A 19002-nucleotide genomic window follows, 5' to 3' on the forward strand; every position below is an offset into this window, starting at 1 on the left:
CTCGAGCAGGCACCAGTAACGTCTCCATTGTAAGACCTGTTGTTACTGTCTGTGGCATATCAAATACACCACGGGGAGCTGCTACTGAACTTAAACATAAAATTTAATATTTTTTAATTTAATTTTTTAATTGAGATTGTAGTTTAGTATACAAGTAACGATAGTTTCTATGCACGTAATCCCAACACCAAACCTATTTAGAACTTGCCAAATAATCAGAAAAATACTCTCAAATAATATAATCATTATTATTACTTCATTATATAGTTGGCAAAAAATGTCTCAATATTATACATAGTCTATAAAATAAATACGATTCCTGCCTTCACAGACAGCATTAAAAAAAAAAAAACCAAAATCCTGGGTCAATTGATGTTTAAACTCATTACTTACTTCTCCTGATGTCAGCTTAGAACTGGAGTTTATCTAGTTGGAAAATGATTTTTTAAAAAAAATTAATGGTAACAAATTTTAATAAAGGTCACTGTTATGATGAAATAGCAGGTCAGTTTTGAAATCTATCTGAAATGCCACTAAGCTAGACAGAGCTGATCTAACTGAATCTGGCAACGTTTGTGAAATAAACTAACACAAAAGACACTAGAAGCTATTAAAAGCGACTTTCTTCCTCTTCCACTGCATGGTGAAGACCGGGGATAAATTTCAAGAGCTGCTTCCTCACACTTCCTCGTTTGCCTTTCCGTGGCAGGGTCCCAAACATGCTGGAGAAGCTGCCCTCCCATAATGGGGACATGGATCCGCTGCTGGCCGTACTAATGCTCCGGTTTCTCCTCGAAGAAGACCTCCTCAGAACATCATCCACATCCTTGGGGACGAAACAGTCGTCATCCGTGCTTGCCTGGCGGCTAAATGCTCCCCTATTGGAGTCCTCAGACACACATGTCTGGTAGCTGTCCTCACTGTCTATTGTCATGGAGCTGAGACAGCTTCTGCAGCTGCTCTCACTGGATAAGCTATGCCGGTCCAGGAAGGCTGAGGTTGGCCCAGGTAGATTTCCAAACAAAGTCGATTCATCTATTTCCATGTTTTCCAAGCTTGGGAAGTTAGCTGCATCACCTAGAAGGCAAAGAACACAGATTACTATGGAATGGATATTGTTCCTTCCATGTAAATAGATCTGAACATCCTTCATTCACTGTAAATGACACCCTTCAAAATTTCTCCACAAAGTGCACAAGAAAGAAGAAAGAATAACATTGTTCACTGAGCCCTGAAAATGAGAGTGTGTATGTATATGAGCCTAATTGATAAACTTTATCTCAGGTTTCCTAGATTAAAAACATCCCGTGGTCATGAAAGCAGTTGTATTAGATTAAATTATTTCAAACAAGATTGTTCATCTGAGAACAGCTCTACCTTCTTTGACAAAATGTCAGTTTAATTTAGAATTTCCTAAAGGATCATCTTTAAAACTTCAGTGATCTTTCAACCTTTTATTAAAATTTTTTCAGAATAGGGTTAGAAAGAATATTCAGAAGGAAATACTACTGTATTGGTTTTGCCCAAGTGCCTCTGATTTCTAGTTACCGATATTTTTAAATAATTGCAAAGTTCTTAGTACTTACAACAATGTAAGTATATGGAAAATAGTTGTAAAACCTGGCTTTATATGACCATTATGGAGAAATCAAGGACTTAAAACATAAATTCAATATTAAAAGTTTCTTTTTAGAATATTTAAAAGCTCAGGAATGATGCTAGATTAAAACAAAAATATCTACCCTCAAGTAAGTAATGATTCATTCTAAGGAATCAAATTTTACCTATTTAGCTTAATTTTTCATGAACCTTTTATAACCTACATCTGGGCTTTCCAAATTCAAATTCTAATCACACACTAACATAGTGTCCATATTCCACTTACTACTGTATTATTTGAGTTTTCTGGTGTGCTGTTGGGAGTATTTCCAATTCTGAGCATGGCATAATTAGGTCACGGCTTTAAAGCACTCAGAAATGCTTTTAATTTATGCTGATTACATCTACGGTGCTTTCCTATATCTTTGGTTGACAATGTAAAGAGATTGTTTGTGTTTTAATTTAACAAAAAAATTATATGGCCATCTATGCAATACCTAGTCCTAATGCAGTACATCTTATTTTATTTCATCTTAAGAACAGTTAATGAGTTCTTCCAATCTGAGAGTGACTTCCTTAAAGAATTTCATGCATGTGTATTTATCATAATCTAGAAAGAGTAAACTTCTGTTAATGTTTAAAAAAATTATACAACATTAGTCTTAAAATGAGTTAATTTGTAGACTAAAGAGATGGTACAGGGGTTAAGATGCATGCCTACATTTAGGCAACTTTAGTTTGATTCCCAGTACCACATGGCCCACCAAGCATCATCGATGTACAGAAGCTTTAAATTACATTAGCTGAAGTAGTAGAAAAATAGGACAAATTTCCAAGAGCCTTTTCAAGCATGTGCACATGTGTTCATTTGTATATTTTCACATACATGGAGTGTGACTATTCCTCCTTCAAAATCACAGGTAACTCCAAAGGTCATGTTTAAAAAACATGGACAAGTATCTTTGATTCATGCTAGACAAAGTTTTCTTGTAACAGTTGTTATCTTAAAACAAGTTAGAGGCAGAAATACTAAAATGAAATAAATTTGTGTGGTTTCTGAACAGGAAATTGCATTTACCATGAAGCAGGCGCTGTTCCTGTAAGTGCAGAGATCTGTACTCCACCCATTTTTTCTTCAAGGTTTGCTGCAAGAAAGAAAAACACCCTTAATTATTAGGAAATTCAAGTGAAGATAGCAATTTCTTTCTTGGTGCTGAGATTTGTCATTATTTTTTTTTCCTTTTCATTCTGGCATGAACAACCCTTACCATTCGTTTGAAAGATAATTTTCTGAATAAAAAAGGACATTTAGCATACTATTTTCTCAAGTTATAATATAATAACAATACATATTCTTAAAAAATAGGACAGAAAACGTGGCTATAAATTGGTGTGGTGAGGAGGCATCCAGCAGAACTTGAGGTTACTCCTGGCATAGTATTCAAGGGTTGTTCTCGCCAATGCTTGGAAAACATGAAGTGCCAAGAATTAAATCTAGGTATGATAGCATGAACTCCAGCTTTTTTATTATGTCTCCAGTCTTGTATTTTCACTTTTAAAATTATGATAGAACCAAATTAATTAGGTTTATATCCAGGTAGTAGTTGTTTAGGCAAGGATTTGCATCCTAAGCTTTCACCAGCTGCAAGATAAAAACAATAATGACACTTAAATCGCAGGATCATGAGATTAAATTGGCATGGTATATTAAAATGTTGAGATTAAATTCAGTAAATTATCAGTCAATAAAATTAACAGTCTATAAACCTGAGGACCTACGTCTTTTATTTTAGAAAAAAAATCTGTTTTCCACACTAAGATGGGAAAGCAGGCATGTTCTGAAAGTCTTCAAGGACCAAACTTAAAAAAGAACAAAGTACCTTATTTCTTAACAACCTCCTTCTTTGGCTGACCCAGTGCACAGAGAAGCAGCCCAAATTGGGAATAAGGGACAGCTCCAATAGTTAAACCCAGAGGCCCTGGCAGAGCCCACTGACAGGACTAAGGGAATAGGATGCTAAAACAAAACAGGAAGTTGGCCATTGACAAGATAGACAAGACTCTTTCTTGCCTGTATGCCATCCTCTGTTCACCCCTTTCCTTGACACCTGTTTGTTTATGTTAGTCTGGAGGAATGATCAGTGGTACTCACAGATTATTCCTGGCTTTGTGCTCAGAGATCACTCTTAAGGCTCAGAGGACTGTATGAGTCCTCCCAGGACTGAACCTAGGTTGATCACAAGCAAGACAAGCACCCTAGCAGCTGTTCTATCTCTCCAACTCTTTCTTTGATCTCATGAGTCTCCATAGGAAGTCCTCTAGAGAAGCACACCTCAGATTTGCCAATAGACACTTTCTCTACAGGAAAGACAACGTTGTAGGAAACCAGCAGAACTTTCTAGGATGTAGTCCAGAAAGGACAGGTGAAGGTAAAAAAGGAAGAGAAAATAAAGTACATTTTTACAGGGAGTAGCTTAAGAACACAAGAAAATATTAACACTGTGTAAATGTCATTTAGATACTTAAGGGAAATGACTGGTTCCTCAGGTCAGATACTGAACATTCAATAGACTGGTATTTCCAAGACTTGATAACAGCAACATTTAGCAGCTGGAATCTATAGTTAGGGATACAATGTGCACAATGTGCAAGTAATAAATCAAAGCAATAAAAAGTAATAAAATGTTTGACTCATTTTTTATTCTTTCCAAACTGTAATATAGTATATAATGTAACTTTATGTAGGTTTAAAACTACTCAGCTACCTTAATTACTCTACTTTTTACCTGTATACACCTGTGGTTACATGGAAGTTCAGTAGAGACCCAGGGAATAGATGGACTAGAAAGAATTTAGCAAGTATACCAAACCTATCTTTGTTTTTTGTATATATTTTTATCCTACAGGAGGAAAGGGAAAGCAAGGGTAGGTTGAAAGTCAAAACTAATAACAGGAGGACCAGTGAGATTGTATGTAGGTAAGGTACTTGCCTTGCATGTGAGGGACTCAGGCTCTATCCTCTGCACCGTAAACAGTCCCCTGATAACTGTCAGGGGTGATTGCTGAGCAAAAGGCCAGAAACAAACCCGGACTATAATGGGTGTGGTGTCCTAAAAAAATTAGTTAAATACAAAAGCAAAAGGGTGTGCCCTTACTCACTAGAAATGCAAAGCCAGTGCTAGGCAAATAGATGATTTTTGAGAAAATACTGGTTTTAAAAATATAATCTCTGTTGTTTTGGCCTGATCATGCCCAAACATTTAAGTATGACATCACTTACACACACACACACACACACACACACACACACATATATATATATATGAGCCAATGTTTCCAGGTAACTAAGAGATTTACTAGAGCATTCCTATTTTACTCAAGCACATTTTTGCCTTTTGTTAGCATCTCAAGTGCATATTTGGACAAATGTAACCTCTCACATTCAGAAGAAAATTATAGCATCTGTGAAATCAGCAATACAGGGTAACATCACCTCACTGTGCCTGGCTCAGAGCCTATTCATAACAGCTGCTCAATTATTGGTTGGATAAATATAGGAAAGAATTTCCTGAAATGACACTCAACTATCGCAATTTGGAGTGGTTCCAAATACTCACTCAATGTTTTCAATCTACATAAGAGATAACTGAACAGTCTATGACACTTTATACTTTTACACTGTTTTCACAGACACTGTGCTGTTCAGTTGTCCTAAATGTCCTAGAAAATTCCAAGCTAGAACATAAAGATTCATTCAATATTGCAGAAACCTCAAGATCTCAAGATCCTGTAAATCTCAGAGCTGGGTTACAAACTAGCTCTCCTACTAGGCTAGGGGGAATTGTGTTTTCATGTTAAATATTTGAATCATAGATCACAAAAAAGGGGATCCCTGAAAACAATCTTAGAATGAATCATTGTTTCTTAAGAAGATATTGGAGCCCCACGGTCTTTGAGGAACACTTACAGAAGACGCACAAACTAAAGGTCATTGTGTGAAGGGGAAGCCAGAATAACCTTGATTAAAGGTCAGATCTTAACATTTATGGGTCAAGAAATGAATTGGAATTACATGGTTTCAAGATAATAAATGGGATAGAAGTTTGAGAAGGATTCATTCTTTTGACTTCAGCTGATCCTGGAAATGCAGAAAGAAGTACAGAGGAGTTGAAATGTTCAGAGGATATATTATTTACATGCAGTTATCTAAAACAAAAGACAAAATCAAGTTTTCTGCTTGGCTGAAGCTCTATCACCAAAAACAAAAGGATACTGAGAAAAGTTGCTACTGAGATTTCTTGCAGCCCCTAAAGCTATAGAGGCAAAGGCATGTACAAATGCTATGCTGTAAACTATCAAGTAGCACACTGATCCTCAAAGGGAGGACACCCAAACTAATCAATATAAAAATTCTTTCCAAATAAAGTGACAATTAATAAATTTTCAGAGATTCCTTTGAAATAAAGATATTTATAATCCGTAAAAGTGAAATAAGATCAATGCTCAAAAGAGTTAGAAATTTGAAACAAAAGAATAAGAAATAAAAGATCAAGTAAGTAGGAAATTAACTTTGGAAATAAGAAAATTATTTATTAAAATCTATTAGAATACAAAATTCTCTACAAAACACATTTTAAACCCTCATAATATGTTAGGAATTTTTAAGAACACAAAAAGATAGTGATACAAAGTATGAAAAAACACAAGAAGTATAATAGATAAATAAAGAGACTAATGTATATCTAACAGGAATTACAGAATAAATAATAACCCAAGAAGACTGAAGATGAAATTCAAAGAGATAAAGTTGATAGTATTTCTAAATTGAAGTCACAAGTCCTTAGGTTGAAAGGACACTACTAATTCTAAACAGGATAAACTTAGAGATTATATAAAGGTAAAAATTAATACAGAATAGGCATATTGTGGTGAAACTATTAAACATACCAATCATATTATGGCTAAACTATAAAGACAGAAGAACATCTTAAAACTAAATAAGCAAAAAAACTAATCAAATTTTGTATCTGGGGTCTAAGATAATGGCTCAAAGAGTGCAATTCAATCCCTCCACTGGTTAATTATTCCCTCCAGTACCCAGGGGTGACCCTGACTTCTTTCAACACCATTGGGTCTGATTCAACATCACTGGGTCTGAGCACTTAACCAAAAAAAAAAAATACAGGCCTTCATCATAAGACAGAGTCTCCAGTGTCTTGGGATATGAATACCGCTAGGAAGACCCCTTTGACAAAACATTGTATCAGTAAAATACTGATGAATTTAGAAGTCAAAAACTCTGTTAGAGGGAATTATCAACAAAAATAAGAGAATGTATAAAAATGGAGAAAATAAATACAAAACAACAAAGAATAAATCAAAAATAGTAGAAAGTTTGATCAACCTTAAAACTAATAAAGAATCTAAAACAGTAGTTTAAAATTATTTTCATCAAAGACCTAAAACCCTGATGATTCAGCTAGAATTACAAGAATTCTATCAGGGAACAAAATGGGGAATTACCCAATTTATGCAAATTGTCTAGTAAACTTTATAGCAAAATTAAAGGTAGTCTAAGGTAGGGAGGGAGGAAGGTATAGGTAAGTGCGAGAAATGAAGCTACCGTCAAAAAAAAAAAACTGAAGATAATGTCAGCAAATAACACCTACAAACATGAAAAATAATTATAAATTAGGACTAGGATGGGTTTCTTTTAAAAAGAAAAGGAGTTCTATATTAGAAAACTTTAAGTGTCACCACAATGACAGATTTTTAGAAAATAAATTGAAGGCCATGTTAAAAATATAAGGAAAAGTTCACAAAATTTAATACCTAAGTTATAAAAACTAGCAGGAAACTTGATATTTAAAAGACTTTATTAATCTATAAAATACACTCCCGGAGATAGTTCATTCCTATAAAAATATGTAAGAATTGGCTTTAACATCAGGAATAAAATAAGGATGCTAAATATTTCCTATTTATCATTATAGGTCCTGGTTATTGTGGTAAAGTGAGAAAAAGAACTGAATGAACTCTGAATAGATAGTTATTAATTTACTGAAAAGACAAAAACAATTAAGAGGCAAAATTTTTTTAATTAGAGTTTTTAGCAAGATGTTAAAAATTAAAGCAGACTGGGGCTGGAGTGATAGCACAGCGGGTAGGGCATTTGCCTGGCACGCAGCCGACCCAGGTTCAATTCCCAGCATCCCATATGGTCCCTCAAGCACGGCCAGAAATAATTCCTGAGTGCATGAACAAGGAGTAACCCCTGTGCATCGCTGGGTGTGACTAAAAAAAGCAAAAAAAAAAAAAAATAAAGCAGATACACCTTTGTTTTATATATATATATATTACCTCAATCAAATCATTTACTCTTTTAAAGAAAAAAACTCTTAAGAAAAGATATCTGTGTGTATTTTTGCAGGTTGGAAGTCAGAGAGATAGCTCACTAGCATGTACACATACACAGGAAACAGAGTTCAAACCCTAGCTCCAATGGCTGCTAAGTACCACAGGGCAGAGCCCTGGAGGCAGCCCAGCAACACAGTCCTTGGCACCACAGGTCTTGAGCAACCTCTCACCCAACCACACAGCAGTAGCCTCTAGGCCTTGTGAGCACTGCTTAGTAAGCTGTCCCCCCAAAAAATACCTATGATCTACTTGAATAGAATTCTGATTCTCTTAAATATTTAAAACAGTGAAATTGCCTAAAAAAACTCAATATCATATAGAAATCAAATCTCTCCCATATACACCTACACACACACACACACCATGTGATAACAGTCAAAACTCCCACATTGATGAGTCTTGGCAATCTGATATCAAAACTTGCATAGAATTGTCAAAAAAAATAAAAATAAGAGTAACCTGGAACTCAAGCAGCAATGAAGATTTATTGCAAGGATATGTTAAGTGAGTTTAAGATAAACAAATTGACAGATGGATCAGTATAAGGAGTACTAGAAATTCATCGTAGATGGAACTTGTTTGAAAATAGAGGTTTTATTATACGTCAATTGGTGGAAATACTAGTCAAATATAGAGACTATAAATAAAATGGTACTAGGGACAACTGAGTATTCTTGTGGAAAAAATAAAATAGAAAAAATTATTTCTGGATGAATTATAAAATTCAGTCTGAAAAAAAGAAAACTAAAAAGATTTGGAAGAAAATATAGAAAATGACACTACCTCAAGGGAAAAACAATCTGGTGCTCTTTCATAAACAAAAGATATCAAAGTAGGAATACACTTGACGTGCTAAGGGAACAAAATATCAACTCAAAATAATTCAGTTGATAAACAGAGGTCTATTTCAATAGTAACAGTGAAATAAAAATTGTTTTTCAATCAAGATTGTCTTTCATTTTACCTAGGAATAAATTACAAGAATTCATAAAATAAAATAAACAACAGCAAGCACATAAATTCAACAAGTCATTATATTTTTACTAACAAATATTTATACAGAAAACTATGTTTTTAATTTTTAAAAGTTGTAAACCTAAATGTAAACAATGACAAGGAAGATGGAGATTTAAATCAACATTTAAAGCATGTTAAGAATTATCAGGGAGTGGACAATTTTTTTTAACATTTGTATAAATATAAATAAAATATTCTCACAATTAAAATAATAGTTAAGTATATATGTATCCTATAGTACGATTTAAATATTAAATTTAAAGAATAGAAATTTTTGAAGCATAAAACTGTGTTGTATACAGAAATTCTTATTCCATGAACTATGAACTTGTTTATGTTTTAAATAATATCACTAGTTTATTTTATATTTCTTTACCTTATTTTTAACAGAAGACTGAAAATTTAATCCTCTTTTCAAAAGATGTGCCCACTTTCGAAAAATGCAAAGTAACTTTTGGAAAATTTTTGACAGTAAGTATAACATTAGCACTGCACTGTCCTAGTTAGCATTGTCCTCTTGTTGTTCATCGATTTGCTCGAGTGGGCCCAGTAATGTCTCCATTGTGAGACTTGTTGTTACTGTTTTGGGCATAGCGAATACATCATGGGGAGCTTGCCAGGCTTTGCCGTGCAGGCGAGATCCTCTCGGTAACTTGCTTCCCTCTCTGAGAGGGACGGAGGAATCGAACCCAGCTCTGCCAGGCTGGCTTTGCACAAGACAAACGCCTTACCAATAGAAATAGACCAACGTCTATTTCAATAGTAACAGTGAAATAAAAATTGTTTTTCAATCAAGATTGTCTTTCATTTTACCTAGGAATAAATTATAAGAATTCATAAAATAAAATAAACAACAGCAAGCACATAAATTCAACAAGTCATTATATTTTTACTAACAAATATTTATACAGAAAACTATGTTTTTAATTTTTAAAAGTTGTAAACCTAAATGTACTATCACTTAAATTCCATTAACTACTCAAATAATTTAATATTTAAGACATTGCTTTTAAAGTCAGGTAAAGTGCTTGAGTTGCACAAGCAAAACCTGGGATGGGTTCCTAGCACCACATACAATTCCAGAGCCCTGTCAGAAATGATACCTGAGCACAAAGCCAAGAGCAATACAGGATATTGATGGTATGGTAACAAAAACAAAAACAAAAATTGTTAGTAAAGACAAAACTGCATCTTTAAGTACTATTTCTGTATAAAAAGTGTAAAATAAGTTCCAATCACTATTAGGATTAAGAAGAAAATCTACTAGATTTAAAATTTGCACAAAAATCAATAGCAGTAAGCAGTTGAAGAAATAAAAATAAAGCTTTTAATAGCATAAAACAAGGTGGCATTTAAGAATATATATAATAAAGTATGTGTAAAAATTAAAAAATTACTAAAAAGTCTTTTTTAAGTATATAGAAGACCTGAATGAAAAGCTCAAGATAAAATGTTAGAAGCAAAAAAAATCAAAACCATCAAAATATGAACTTCTACCACTTACTTTCCAAATGTGATTCAATTCCTACTACAACTGAATATAAGATTGCTCCCCCAAGGAATTTTACAAAATGATTTAAAAATAAATCAAAAGGATAAACAGAATGGCAACAGCATAAAACCTTTGTTGACAAGGAAGAGAACAGGGCTTGCTGATGAATTAATTAAATGTGGGGGAGAAAAGACTATCGGGTAAAATAGAAATTCAGTAACTCCACCCTCATGAATTTGCTAATTAAAAGAGCATTTTTCCTTAAAGGAAGTTTTCAAATGGCCCCATAAGCCGAGCAATTCCTGCTCAGACATAGCTGCCAAGGCAGATGGGTGCTCTTGGAGGAAGCATGCAGTTGGGGTTGAAGGAAGGGCTAGGTTGAGACTCACAAGTAATGATCTAGCCTCCAGGACATGGCAGAGCCTCAACAGACTAGCAAACTGAACATTCTTAGGAGCCTCAAGAAGCCATCCTAAAGAACGTTTATCAAACATGTTAAATTGCCCATACCCTCATAGAATATTTTCACTTCTTTAGAGTTGACTGGGAGTTTGGTCCTAAAAGCAGATTCCAAAGACTGGATGAGAGGGGCAGGATTTTAAAAAGCAAAAACAAGGTAGAATGAAAGGACACAGGGGAGGACAATGAAAAAGCAAAACTTCCAGGCTCTGCTGCAGACATGTGCAACACTTGGGAAAATAACCAAAAGTCTAGTTCCTCCTCTCTGTTTTTTTCCACACAAAATGTAAATCAAGAGAAATCACAGGTGCATTAATGAAAAGTCCTTGAAGCAATATGCCTTCCTGTTGCCTTTTTAAGTCTCATAGACACAGAAGGAGGAAGGAAGAGAGTGATTTTGCACTAGTGTGTGGAATTTAATATTCCTGCAAAGGTAATTGGGTAGCTTTTGATAACTCAGTAGTTTAGACTTATCACGATATTTCATCCTCAAGGGCTACCTTGATTCCTCAAATAGATCTTTATTCTTCCACTCACACATTCAAGAATGAAAACTGTGCCTCACTTTATTAAATTAAATTACCTTTAAATTTTGCAGCTTGACTTCAAGCTCTGCTCTTTTGAGAATTGTTGTTCCATTAAGAGTCTCTATCCTGTTTCAAGATTTAAAAGAAGTGGGGGGGGGGACAGGAAATAGCATAAGTGATTCTTTCAAACAGGTTATATCTTACAAAGTACTATACTTGAGCACAGATTATACTTAAAATTCAGCACAAATGTTTCTATTCTCATCATACTTATAGTATCTGGACCTTCAGTCAAATCTTGTGACAATATTTATGTTTAAAAACATTTTCAAAAAATCCTCCTCTTGATAGTGGCTTAAAATAATTCTGGTTAATTTCCAAGTTATAGCTTAATTTATAGAAGTCACTATATGGTAATAACAATCATTGTTCTCTTCTAGAATTTATTTTCATGAGTTTTTTCATTTAATGAATATTTATTGAAGAACCACTATAAGCAAGTTCTAGACACTGCTAAGCCTGTGGGCTACTAAAAACAATAGACACTAAAGACTTTGAAATAGAACATACTATTTCTTGAAAGAGGAAAAACATTCTTTCCCCTTTAGCATTCTAGGAACTTTTGCCTCCATAAATTTTAAAACTAGAAGAAATAGAACAGTCCTGCTATTAGAAAATTATATTCATATAATCCTGTCATCTCTAAGCCTTTACAAATTTTATTCTAGAATTATCAATTTCATGATAAGATTTTCCTTATCTAAAGTTTTTTTAAATGTTGTTTAACCTTCAATGATTTGTTTTGTGAGCTCAAGTTATAAAGCTCAATTTTGATTGCCTCTTAGTTACCAGAGGGAAAAACCTTCATGACTAATGGTTCTAAGCATTTTTGTAGTATTTGTTCAAATACAGTCGCCAATATGTTTCTGATAAATAAACTATAACTATTTACAAATGCAAGATGTTTTAAAGGTATTAAGTGAAAGAAGAGAATTAAATGTGGAGTGTGATTTTTTTTGTTATTTCCTCTAGCCATCATTTATAAAGTTTGAGATGATAATAAGTTAAGATACTTTCTCCTAGGGTGATTTTGACTGCAATAGTGAGGATTCTTATGAAACTCTTTTAATGGGACTTTTATGTGATCTATTTTATTCAGACAATAAATGCACATAAGTAAAAACCAAAGGTACCGATTATTGCACACATTTCTATTTGCCTGCACTCATATTCCTCAATTAGCCTCCTGCAGTGTGTCCTTTTCACACATTTGTGGGGTTTTTAAAAATTATTTATTTATTTAAATTGAATCACAGTAAGATATGTGGTTACAAAGTTGACCATGATTGGGTCTCAGTTATACGGTGTTCCAACACCTGTCCCTTCACCAGTGTACATTTCCCACCACCAATGTCCTGAGTTTCCCTTTTTGCAACCACCCCAACCCTCGCCCCGCCTCTATCACAGGCAGTTTTTTCTCTTTCTCTCTTCATGTATTTGTAGTATAACTTTTGATTCTAACCACTATTTTTTTCTTGCTCTCTAAATTTTACCTTTTAGATTCAGGTTTTTCTGAAGCAAAAACATCCTCCCACCACCCATATCCAAAAAGGCACACACCCGCCTTTACCCCAAACTTGTAGAATTCATAGAGTTGGCCTCAGTTTTTTACAACCACCAGTGATCTTTCAACACTACCTAACACACACCCAAATTCCCTTTTAAAGTTAGTTTTAATCACTAAAGAACATTCAGAAGTTTTCTTATCAGCTGTGTGCAAGTAGTTTGGTACAGCTCAAAGGAACAGATTCTGGCATCCGAAGCAGGTGGTCAAATGCCAGCCCTGTCACTTACTAGGCAGTTGTTCTTATTTAAGCTTCAGTTTATCTATAAATATACATAAAACTAATCTCACTAGGTGACTCTGAACAATTAATGAGAAAATACAGAGCCCACATTAATTAAAAAAAAAACTTGAATTACCTAGCATGCTGATGAGACCCCTGGCCAACTGTCTTTATTTCTTGTTATATGCTCTATAATTCACAAGCTAACAACAACCTGGGATTTTTCTCTGTCCTTTGGATGTACTAAGCTCTTTTCGAGAATTTAGAGATCTTGCTCTTCACCTGAAATATTTCCACCAGAAGTTCATATAATCATCACATTTCTTCATTTAGACTTCAGATTTTTAAAAAGGTAGTGTATTACATTGTTTTAAGTGATTTTCATTTTCTTTTTCAGTTTCATTTTAAAAGGTTAAAATCATATAGTAATTTATCATTACAAACCAACTTTTATGGATTTATCTTCTGATTTGGCAGGCACATTTCTTCTCTCTCTTTCTTTCTTTCTCTCTCTCTGTCTCTCTCTTTCTGTCTTCATATATTTTTAGCATATCTTTTGCTACATACTTCTCAATTAGCCACCTGCAGTGTGCCCTCTTCACACATTTTTGGTTTTTTTTTAAATGATTTATTTATTTATTTAAGTTTTGTTAGAGCAAGCAACATAAAAAAATTCATATATGTCTGTCAAGGAGGCAGGCTGGGGGATGACAAGAACCCCGTAGGAAACGAGTGGTAGAATTGATGTTGAAACATTGTATGCCTGAAACAATTCTGTTATGAATAGCTTTGCAAATCATAGTGTCTTAATTTTTTTTAATTAAAGCAAAAAAAATCCCCTCCTTAAAAACACTTTTCTCAATTTTCTATACCATTCCTCATTTTATTTTCTTTATAGCAGCTTTCAATAAGTAAAATATCAAAATTACTTATTTTGACAGGCTTTTCTTATCCATCTTTGAAGTTCATAAAGCACTGGAAAAGTCTTTATCTGCCTTCCCTGGGTCTATTACAGAGCCAGAAATGTAGTTTTTGCTCAACAAATATTTTAGTGAATAAGAGAATTCCATCCTTTAATAAATGCTAAGGTCTTATTAAGTTTTAGGGATGATATGGAGAAACAACATTAACTCTATTTGCCAATGTCACATTAGCAAATTTGCAATAATAGTTGCATGTGTTGCAGGGAAGAGAATGTTGGACAGACTTATTCTTTCCAAATGTAACACAAGAAAAAAAAACTGACTTGAGATATAATAATGGGGGAAAATCAGTCTTTTTTGACCTTTCATGTGTTCTAACCACAGGATTAAATCAACCATTAAAATTGGACCAGTTCCTCTTTGTCCAAAAAAGAACGTGTGTCAATTTAATTGAACTCAACATAAAAAAAAATTAATGTTTTCATGTTAGCCCTCCCACACAGAAGTTTGGGCCATTGATTGATGTCCTTTTGCTTCAGATGCTGATACTGTGTTTATGTTTGAGGAAACCTTGAGAAACAAAAGGAACTGATTTTTTAAAAAAATTAAAAAAAAAAAAACACCTCTGTACCTAATCCCCAAGCTGCCTCTCTTCTTGTGATCCTGAACAAAAGTTTTCTCACTCAACAGGCCTTCTGAGAGACCTCAATATTGTTAAGCCCCACAGGAAGCCAATGAATAGTTACGTTAGCAGGTTTCCTGATGATCTGATCAGGTCAACAACTTGCTTGTGGGTAAAGCCTTCTGTGCTCACACCATTGATATTTGCAAGGACATCACCTAGGACATAGAAAAAAAGTGAGTGTTCCAGCAGTTAAATATCCCTCTTTATATCTATATCTATCTGTCTACACACATATGTGTATATGATGGAGAGAGAGAGAGAGAGAGAGAGAGAGAGAGAGAGAGAGAGAGAGAGAGAGAGAGAGAGAGAGAGATACAGGCAAGCAAGCAAGGCCCATCAAGCCTCAGCAACAAAAAGGAGCTGAGAAAATTCAATGCCACAATTATGTCCTGACCTTCACTGCTAAAACTTTTCTTTCCTGGCTAGTTAAATAATTCCAAATATGACAAAAGTAATGAGTTACCAGCTTTCAGGCCTGCATGGTGTGCTGGACTACATTCATGGATCTTGCAGATCAGAGTACATGTCTCTGAGGAGCAGGGGTTTTGGGTCTGGAACCTGCATGTCTGTAAAGTGAAGGTGAGACATAATTACTACTTTAAAAAAAGAAAAAAAATGCCAATTAGTGGCTGGAGTTGGTACTGCTGCCAAGCACTGATCTGGGCTCAATCGCCAGCACCACATATGGTCCTCCAGACAGTAGTGATCCCTGAGTACGGAGCCAGGAGTAAGCCCCAAGAACTGCCAAGTGTCACCCCAAATCAAAAACTATGTAAAAAACTTAAAAATATACCTATTACATTCATTGGTATGGTACCTAGGTACAAAGAACAATTTGGAAACTTTCCTGAATCAAAGATGACAATTTCCATTACCAATCGATAGCCAGTCTCCTTTATAAAAATGATCTGCTTAGAGTTAGAAAGAGGAATAAGGCTACCTCGAGACATTACAATATCAAGCTAGCAAGCTGGAAAGACCACTTGATGCTAACATTATTGTATTATTTATTAGTAAGATAAAACAGTTGCGGCCAAAAGCAAAGAGAAAAAAAAAAACCATGTGCTTCTATCAAGTTAAGGTACTCATTATAAGAATATATGAAACAGTACACATTTTAGCAAGGAAGACATGCCAACAACAATTATTTTAAATCAGAGTTCTGCAAATAATGACAATCTGCCCCGCATTAATTCAGAAGTACTATAATTGACTCAATTACCTTCCTTTCTGAACACTCTCCGGTATGCCTGCCCTGAATACTCACCGGATCATTAGTCATCCAACTAAAATAGAAAAAAAGTTATGCTTTGCTCCTTGCTTTAATTTGGCAAAAGCATCTTAGTCATGTACTCAGGGTGGTGGGAGTTTGTTTCTGCTTTTTACAAATTATACCAAGAACATTGTGTAAATATTTGTTCTAGATAATGATACAATGGCCTACAGCAAAATATTTTTCTTTTTCACAAACTTAATTTTATAATGTCTAGTTTCATTTACATAAAAAAGAATACTGAATTATATTTAAAACATCCAGTTCCTAAAATCAGCCCACATTATAGTAAACATCTATTTGAAGAAGTGAATGTCTGATACTCATTCTGATATTTTACAGGTTTACAGAAGATGGTCGTATGCAAGCAATTTAATATTTTTTTAACCTCTAAAGTATTTGTATTCACTCTATAAAGTATTTAGAATCCTCATGTCTTTTTTGCAGGGGAGGGAAGGGCCTCACAAGTGGCATTCAAGGGGGCAAAGGGCCATTCCTAGAGATTCTCAGCTAAATGGGTGAGCTTTCCAATGCAATGGTCCGAGGATGTAGTGATGCTATTGTCCTGTAGAGCCAGGGATGTCCTAGGTCACACAGGGTTGCATCTGGTAGTTCTCAAGGGACTCTGTGGAGCTGGGGCTCAAACTGGCATAGGTTACATTGCAAGTCCTGTGCCTTAACCCTTACACTATCTCTCTGCTCCCTGGAATTGCCATGTTTTAAAAGCAGGCCCATTTTAAGAATCATACAATATCCTTCCTGTCATTTTAAAGACCACTCTAATAGCTTTTCAGAAATGCAGTCTTTTTTTCAGAGATAAAGAAGAGGTATTGTTCATGCGGAACATGAGCCAGTTATGATAGAAAGTCCGTTGGGATACCACTGTCATAACAATTCTTATTAGCAGCATGAATCTGTCCTCTATGTTCAGTAATTGAAGTGACGGGGAACATAATGACTTATGGGGCCGCCAGCACCTTTATGTTTATATGTACATGGGAAAAATAGGTGTGAAATTTGTGGGTGAGAAGAAAAGGCAGAAAAACTAAAGCAATAAAAAGAAAACTCTATCATCTCTTTCTGTCCTCTCTCATCTCTCATTTTTAGGGACTGGTGACAAAAATCACCTAAGTTTCTTGGAAAAAACAGAAGCCACAAAGTCTTGCTCATGACCAATGACCTTCATTATAGCACTTGTCACTTGCTGATGCTTTTACCTGAATATGCACTTATATGTGTACTTTACTTGAAACTGTAAGTACCCCATAAATTAGTACTTACAGAATGTGAACTCAGATGAACATAAACTAAAGTCTATGTTCCTATCAAGGTGTATGAGTCTCAGTAAAACAATCATGTTAAACCACAGAAGGATAGACCTATTCTTTTCTGTAACACCTTTCACCTGGTAGGCCAGAGCCCAAACACATGTTGCAATGGTATATAATACAGTTACACATATGTGGTTTTAACTGTCTTTAAAATTTTTTCAGAACATCCCCCTATTTAGTGATTACTGAAAGTCTTAAGAGAATCCAAGAATAGATAAAGGAATGGAGGAGTAGTTCATGGAAAGCATACACTAAAAACATATTTGATAAGAAGTGGGTTTCTACATTACTTGGGTAACATATACGTGCTGCAATTTGTAGTGAAGGTGTCATTTATGGTAACATATAACATGATATGATGCTGTGGCCTGGTGATTTTGACTCTTTCCCTTTTCCATATAGAATACATGGTATAAGCCAGAAATATGGAGAAGCAATGAATTCTAGAAGAGTGAGGAAATTTGTCACAATAAATAAGCATAATGTAGCACTCATTGAATGTGTTTTGGGGAATAACTTCTATACATATCCTTTTGGATAATCCATTTTGCTTTCTTTGGAAGCCACACCAGCAGTGCTCAGGACTTATTTCTAGCGTTGTGCTCAGGGATCACTCCTGGCAGTGTCCAAGGGATCATATGCAATGCTGGGGATTCAAATGAGGTTGACCTCAGACAAGGCAAGTGCCTTATCCCTTGTCCTCTCTCTCTGACTACAATTAAAAAAAATGGTTCATCACAGAAAGAAAAGTGTCTCTATAACAAATTGAAAGTGTTTCATGTGAATTTAAAATAAGAGAGAGCCCTATGCTTCTAATACCTTATAGAAGAATCATTTTCATTTTCACCAAATTTAAAAAGAAAGTAGAAAGTTGGGGCCAGAGAAGACAGTGCAGTGAGTAAAACAGTTACTGCACATGAGGCTGACCTGGGTTCAGTCTCCAGTGCCACAGATTTTCCCCATCACTCCAAAAGTGATCCCTGAGCTGGAAGCAAATCCTGAGAGTTATCAAGTGTGTCTCACAAACAATAACAACAGAAAGTAGAAGATATCTTCTAGTCTTCTTTCTGTTCCTTGCAGCTAGTGTTCCATCTTGTTTCTTTACACATAAAATATATTTTACTTATTTAGCAGCTTCCAGTTCCTAATCTTAAAATACACATTGACTTTCCAATGTGGAGATTATATTCAGCCACCAGAGTTTTCTGAAAGCAACACTAAAGCTAAAATCTAAAAGCTGACATGCGGTGTAAGAATAAGATTATGTAAAACATACTAAAAGAAACACAAGTGCTACATAAAAAAAACAACAACAAAAAACAACTACTAGTGCTGCATTTGATTTGACTAGACTTTATTTGAACCTAAACCAAATAAAGCCATAAGTAGGCAGATAGAAAATAAAAAGGAAATTCTTATACAATTACAATAG

At 34.7% G+C, this 19002-nt stretch overlaps 1 protein-coding gene across 2 annotated transcripts in view; it reads right to left on the reverse strand.

Annotated features, from left to right (window-relative positions):
* Positions 1-373: 373 nt before the first annotated feature.
* The window catches only part of CYTIP (cytohesin 1 interacting protein), a 94883-nt gene continuing 76254 nt past the window's right edge, over positions 374-19002 (reverse strand). For both annotated transcript variants that reach the window (XM_056110374.1, XM_056110373.1), the window contains 5 exons: positions 15430-15532; positions 15028-15121; positions 11568-11637; positions 2678-2744; positions 374-1077 (listed from right to left, as the gene is read on the reverse strand). In XM_056110374.1, coding sequence (XP_055966349.1) covers positions 611-1077; positions 2678-2744; positions 11568-11637; positions 15028-15121; positions 15430-15532 — 801 coding nt within the window. In that variant the 3' untranslated portion in view covers positions 374-610. The remainder of the gene's footprint in view (positions 1078-2677; positions 2745-11567; positions 11638-15027; positions 15122-15429; positions 15533-19002) is intronic.

Source organism: Sorex fumeus, unplaced genomic scaffold, assembly GCF_029834395.1.
Source record: "Sorex fumeus unplaced genomic scaffold, SorFum_2.1 ptg000009l, whole genome shotgun sequence".
Classification (NCBI taxonomy): Eukaryota; Metazoa; Chordata; class Mammalia; order Eulipotyphla; family Soricidae; genus Sorex; species Sorex fumeus.